Genomic DNA, 7,108 nt, shown 5'->3' on the forward strand with positions numbered 1-7,108 from the left:
GCCTATATGTAACGCCCGTAAATTTTGTTTGTTTAAAATCCGGGGTTTCATCTTCCTAATTTAGAGCCTTGTAATACGTTTTAAAAGTCTGTTTATCTATCCTCTTGCTCAAATCATCGCCTCTTATAACTTAACGTGTTAGATTGGTATGTAGCACCCGACATTTTCGTCTATCAGTGTGAAGCATTGTACGGTTGGTATATTTTCGGGTTTGATCCGGCATCCTTTGGGAACCCCCTTGTCCTTTTCATAAACCTAACCATTTAACCTTTCATCCAAGTTGTCACATTTTGCAAGTTGGAGGGCCATAGTGTAAATATATTATAATCAAAACCCTAACCTTGCTCCTCATTCCCTTAATCCCGATCGCAGGTAGCAGCAGCAGCTAGGGCTCCCTTTTTTTTTTTTTTTTTGTAGCCAAGTCCAAGCGTAATCATCTAATTCAAGGTTAGTCTAACGTCCATGCAAGTCTTTTTCACCATTAAACCCTTTGTTGAACATGTTAGGGTTGAGTTTTAATAATAACAGTTTCTGACAGATTCATACTCATTTATTGTTCAGTCTATAACTCAATGAAAATTTATTGTTTTTAATCGAATCTTGTTTCTATGATGTTCTACTTTGAGTCTAGTTTCCAGAAAGGTATAATATGTAATTTTTGGACGAGATTCGAATGGTTTTTATGATTTTATAAGATCGGGTGTCAAAGCTGATGCGGGTGATGGATTCTGGTCTGTATTCCCGACATCATAACTCTTTTTTGACAATCCAAATTGGCTGATTCCACTTCTGAAAGTTCATATTTTGAGTTAAGATTACAACCCAATTGGAATCGTTTAATTTGGTTTGGGAATGATTTTTAAACAAATTAAACACTTTTGCTGCGCACTGAATTAGCTGCACGTACCTTTCTGTGTTGGAGGAATTTTTATGATTTTTGTGTGTATTGGAAAAATATAATAAAAATATTTTTAAAAACCTTATACATTTATAAAATTCTGGTATAATTTCATAATTTATCCCTATGATTTTCCTATGTAATAAAACACACTTTTGCATGCTAAAATCTGCTCCTTATTCTCGACATTGATCAATTCTTTTGGTTTAGGACTTAACCGGTGGCTGACCAATTGAGGTCCTTTCGGGGCTGTTTTAATTGAAGTTCTTTCTCTATCATCTTCCTAGGTATGTCTTGTATATCATACTTTAGTATCATGAGTTTTGCCATTCGTTAGATTGGTCAATTGTTGATGAAGTGAAAGCTAGGTTCCGGTTGTCTAGTTTGTCTATTGTTCCGTCTAGCGTGTTGTTTGAGGGAACTAACAACCAATTCAGTTTGTGTAACCTTGGTTTGATATACGGGCAGTGGAAAAATGATTTTTGTAAGTATTGGGGCTGAATTGGTTGTCGGTTACTCAAACGGGTCGATACAACGCGAATCCGCGTTTATTTGATAGTTGGTGCGTTGTGTTTGCGAGTTACTGACCCATTCAACTCATGTAGCGTCGTGTGGACTTATTGGCTGTGAATTTATCTAATTGGGTCCACACGGGGCTAAGTTGGATGTTATGTGCCTAAACAACTCTTAAACGCGCATATTAGTCTCACCGAGTGCTTCCGGGGTAATTTGGGAATTCTTTATACCCGGGAGTATCTACGGGTCATGTCGGTAAATGTAAGGCCCCGGGGGCTGTTATGATTGAGTTTGATGAGGTCAAGGCTTTAGGTAACTCGAACCATGTTAGAACGTCGCGTAGGATAAACGAGTCTTTTCTGTGTCGTTACTAATGATTGTATGTAAACCGACAGGCGTTTGAATTGTGGGGATACTTAAGGGTTCTCTAGCTCGTGGTGAATTCGTGCCTTGTGTCAGGTGAGTTCATGATGCCCTTTTACTCTTTTTACGTTTTGGGCTAGCATACACACCCTATTACAAATTTTACCCGATTTTAATCGCTTAAACTATTTGGATGGTATTACATGGTCTTATTCGTGATTGTGCATTTTGAAAGCTATGTTTGAATTATTTTCTATGTCGTAGGATATTTTAGACTCGTTTATGGTCATATATTCCTTAAGGTTACATACATTATTTATGGTCTAGGCTCGAGGATACTATTAGGCCAAGTATTAATTTCTAGATCATCCATTATTAATGGATTGAATGTGATGATATGGTTTGGTTGAATGCTTGAAATTGATGTTGGTAAGTGTGTATGTGGATGTGTATGTGTGGGTAAACTATAACCGGGTCAAATATATTGCCTGGGGAAGACCCGGGGTGAGGAGACCTGTGTTGCATGTTTATGTCCTGGCGGGTCAAATATATTACTTGGGGATGACCCGGGGTGAGGAGGCCCGCCATCCTGCTAAACCGTGGTCGGGTCAAATATATTACTTGGGGAAGACCCGGGGTGAGGAGGCCCGTATCACGTGTTTAGGTATGTTAAACCGTGACCGAGTCAAATATATTACTCGAGGATGACTCGGGGTGAGGAGGCTCGTGTTGCGTGACTTTTGTATTATTAAACTGTGACCGAGTCAAATATATTATTTGGGGATGACCCGGGGTGAGGAGGCTCGTGTTGCATGATTTTGTTGGTTTTTGTTAAACTGCGGCCGGGTCAAATATATTGCTTGGGGATGACCCGGGGTGAGGAGGCTCGTATTGCATGATTTTGTTGGTTTTTGTTAAACTGCAGCCGGGTCAAATATATTACTCGGGGAAGACCCGGGGTGAGGAGACACGTGTTGTGTGTTTGATCAAGAAAAGATGTTTAATGTTTTATTTACTTATGATTTGATCAAGAAGAGTTATTTATTATTTTTTTTACCTATGACTTGACCAAGGAAAGTTATATAACTAATTACTTATGATTTTCTCATACATTTTATACTTATGGAGTTAAATTGTTTATTGGATGTTACTTATGGAAAACTTGAATTCACTCAGCTCAAGCTGACTTTGTATGTATGTTAGATTGATTTTTAGGTTGAGGATTGGAGATTACCGCTTGGACAATACTCGGACGGTTGAAGGCATTTCTAGTTGGGGACTTCCAACAAGATAATTATTTTATTTTATAGTTTTGGAAATTTCAAATACTTAATGTTTTCTACTAATTCCGCTATCTAATAACTCTGAAACGATTTTAATAAACTAAACTTGTTTTTGACTTTAATGTTTGTGACTAAATTTGTGACGCTTATGAAATTCCGCTGTTCATTTACTCTGAACTTGTTTTTAATTAAACGAACTTGCTTGGTTTAAAATTTTCAAGAATTTTTGAATGTGATTACCAACTGTAGGATTCCCGGGATTCGGGGTCTTACACTATATATATATATGTGTGTGTGTGTGTGTAACATCATATAAATTTAATGAAATGTAAAAGTCGTGTTCATATATAAATAATAATTTTACTAATTGAACTAATTAATTTAGAAATAATTATAAAAATTAAAATCAAATCGGTTAATTTGAAAACTTCAAAAAATTATGGGAAGATTTTGAAATGGGTTTAAAATTATGGAGAGTATTAAAAACTTTAAAAGTTTGTTGAAAGATTGGTCAACTTTCGAATTTGAAATGAGTTTAAATATGCTATAAATATTGAGCATAAATTAAAGGTATTATAAAAAAACTGAGATATATAAATTTACATTTTCTTATTAAAAAAAATTGGGGCATTTACATATTTCCCCTTCCTAAACTTTGAAATTACATATTTCCCCAAACCGTGCTTAAAGAGCATTGCACATTGTGCATTAAAAACTTGTATTTTGAGAAAATATATAATTTCAAAAGTTTAGGAAGGGGAAATATATAAAAATCCCAAAAAAAATTAGTTAAACATTTTAGTCAGATACTTAGATATATTAAATCAAATGTTATGGTTCAATTTTATGAATAATAAAAAAATATCAAAACAATAAACTTGTGTTCTAATATTTTTACTAAATAATATAGAGATAATTGTAAAAGTTAAAGCCAAATCACAAATATTAAAATCAAATCGGTTTTAATTTTACTAATTAATTCTACTAATTTGACTAATTAATTTAGAAATAATTATAAAAATTAAAATCAAATCGGTTAATTTGAAAACTTCAAAATATTATGGAAAGATTTTGAAATGTGTTTAAAATTATGAAGAGCATTAAAACCTTTTGTTGTTCAAATATAAAATTATGGAGAGTATTATGGAGAGTGTTAAAATTATGAAGAGTATTATGGAGAGTACTAAAACATTTAATTGGTCAAATTAAAATCAAATCGGTTAATTTGTTACTGACATTAATTTTGACATTTATACCTAATTAAAAATTGGTCAAATATAAAATATGGAAATTTTGTTGAGATTGGTTAAATAAACGTAAAACGTTTTATTTTGATACTTAGCCATTAAACATTGTCAAATCTTTCCATAAACAATTGTATTATATCATTTTTTAGAATTCAAAATTCAAAAAAAAAAAAACTTTCCATGTTTTTGGAAATTCACTAAGTAAACAATATACTGTTAGTTTTTTTTTTAACAAAATTATTTTCAAGACTTTCAATATAAGATTCACACATGCTAACACAAAAAAAATATAGATTATTTATATAAAAATGAATTAATTTACATGAATTGTGTGACCTCGATAAAATAATAAATAATCGTAAATTAATAACTAAAATACATTCGCAATGACCAAAACAAACACAATCAACCTATTTTTAATCAAATGCTCCATCCATGCAATTAGCCAATCTAGCAAGTTGGGCCGCCAGAAACTGAAATTATTAAAGATCAATAATATTAAATATACAGAATTATTAAAAAGCAATTTAGTAAAAATTATCAAAGGATGTAACCGGAATAATTAACAGAATAATTCCGATAACGAAATACATCAATCATATTTTCGTATATCTCAAACACTTCAACATATCCATTGACTCTTGGAGTTTGATGTAGAACCTATATAGTTTATAGGAAAATCAGATTAAAATAAAAAATAATACAAACAATAAAGTAAAAAGAAAATGAAATGGCAATGCAAGTAACGAATAATATATGAGAATTGATCATTACCGTAGAATAAATACTTACCGGAATGTTATGTACCGCTAATATATCGAAGAGACGAACGTAAGAAATGAAAACGAATACATCTTGACGGCTAATGTATCGAAGAGAGAGAGAGAGAGAGAAATAAAAATGAATTTGAGTGGTTGTAATGTTAAGGTTTATATAGTATGTATTTGGCATGAATAAGAAAGGTAATATGTGACATGGCATCTAGTTGGCATCTAGGTGGACATCTAGAATGATGCCATGTGGACAAAACGGTTTTGCTTCAATAGATTAGTTAGATTCTTTCCGACATAGGTTGTATTAATTGTGCTTCTGTAGAAGTAGAAGCTGGTTCTATAATTCTTAGAGTATGTCCAGAAAAGCTATGTCTGGGTCTAGATTCTAGAATTTGTTTATTTCAAGCTATATTAATTACCCAATTTTCATGTAATTGTGAGGGTTTAGTAAATTTACTTTCCTCAACTGTTCCTATATCTGAGAATATATCTTCGATTGTTATACTCTCTTTTTCTTTATACTCTATAGAATGAGTATTGTTGGTTATAGCATACGATATTAAATAATTAATCGTAAATACTTTATTTCCTGGTTCCATAAGATCAGTTCTTTCACATTGATGTATGAAACTAAGAGTTTTATCGAAATCTTTTGAATCTCGATGTAAAGCAAATTTAGGATATACGATAAACATAAATTTACCATATGCTAAATTTCCTTGTACTGCCCCTAAGAGAGCATCTTGTCTGTTAATGATTCTATTATCAACAACAGCCATTTTAATAGGAAAATTAATTCGATCTCCGAATTGTGTTTTTAGTAAGATTTTTACTGCTCCTATATGCACCATGTTAATTGATTTTCTTAATTCGGGTTTAATAGTCAAAATTCTTTTTGCTATTTCTCCTCCTGTTAAGAGTGGCTAAAGTACTTTTCTCGATGTATCCTTTATGTCTACTGAAAATTCTTCAGTATTAAAGCAGTAAAGGATTTTATTTTTTCTTAAAAAAGCCTTTGAAACTAGGCTTTGTAAACTATTTGGTTGATTAAAAACCTGTCTATTATCAAGCTTGAACTTAAGCTTGCTTATTTTTGTTAATTGGTTAGAATTAATCATGTAATCAGACTGAAAACCTCTTTCGTTTTCACTAAAGTTGATAACTTCGGTATTTTGTTGGTATGATTTTTCAGAATCATCTTCAATTAGAAAATTTTTATTTTCTATTTTTCCTGAGCACAAGGCTTAGTGTTTAATCTATCACTAAGCACAAGGCTCTAACATTAATTTTTAAAAATTTAAGCACAAGGCTCTGATACCAGAATGGCAAGCCGGTTATTGACCTTCATTTGAAAATGTTGGACAGGGATCATCAAACATTGAATTAGGTACCCAGTCAAATGTTAACAATAATTGGATATCCTCATTATTTGACTACACTCCTTCTAGTAATACGATTCCTGTGATGTACGCAAACCAGCCGGGACCTTTATAGAATTACGTTTATACTGGTCCTAGTGTACAACAACCGCGTTACCAACATTTAACTCCGGTTCAAATGAGCTTGGACCTACATTTAAGTCAACCCGAAGGCTCCAGTCCAACAATTGATAATGAACCGAAGATGCAAAACCAAGACATATACAACCAACAAGACATCCAAGACCAGTTGGTTGTCCGCTATCCACATAGGCATTAAATATATACTTAGAATGTAACTTTTTAGTTCCGTACCTGTCACACCCTGATCCAGGGCCTGGGTGCATCACCCGTTAGTTGGTATCCGGTTTTGAAAATATATCAGAGTTGCGGGTTTGTTTTAGCGGAAGTCTTAAAAATATAATATTCATTTATAAAATGTCGAGTTTAGAATACCCATTGAATATTGTATAATAAAATATCAGCGAAAGTCTTTTCAGACAAAATATTATTATATTTGAAAACTTGGGATTTAAATACCCGTTTGATAATTTAAATATCTGTCTTTTTAAAAATATAAATCTAAATAAAATATCTGAGCCATCAGATC

The 7,108-nt window shown here is 32.4% G+C and overlaps 1 protein-coding gene across 1 annotated transcript; it reads right to left on the minus strand.

Annotated features, from left to right (window-relative positions):
• Positions 1-4,723: 4,723 nt before the first annotated feature.
• Positions 4,724-5,859, minus strand: LOC143596706 (uncharacterized). The gene is made up of 3 exons (XM_077075416.1): positions 5,500-5,859; positions 4,899-4,967; positions 4,724-4,780 (listed from the first exon to the last, which is right to left on the minus strand). The coding sequence occupies exons 1-3, from the start codon at positions 5,857-5,859 to the stop codon at positions 4,724-4,726; spliced, it is 486 nt and encodes a 161-aa protein (XP_076931531.1).
• Between the last annotated feature and the right edge of the window lie 1,249 nt (positions 5,860-7,108).

The sequence above is a fragment of the Bidens hawaiensis genome, unplaced genomic scaffold (genome assembly GCF_021521415.1).
Source record: "Bidens hawaiensis isolate Kalapana, Puna unplaced genomic scaffold, B.hawaiensis_p1.1 tig00046867_1, whole genome shotgun sequence".
NCBI classification, from domain to species: Eukaryota; Viridiplantae; Streptophyta; class Magnoliopsida; order Asterales; family Asteraceae; genus Bidens; species Bidens hawaiensis.

Bases quoted from the DNA above. Each gene is read 5' to 3' on its own strand.
- LOC143596706 (XM_077075416.1), bottom strand. From the start codon at position 5,859: ATGGCTGTTGTTGATAATAGAATCATTAACAGACAAGATGCTCTCTTA. The intron at 4,968-5,499 runs GTAATTAATATA...TAAACTATATAG, and splicing joins CACAATTACATGAAAATTGG to GTTCTACATCAAACTCCAAG. The intron at 4,781-4,898 runs GTATTTCGTTAT...TAATAATTTCAG, and splicing joins TATACGAAAATATGATTGAT to TTTCTGGCGGCCCAACTTGC.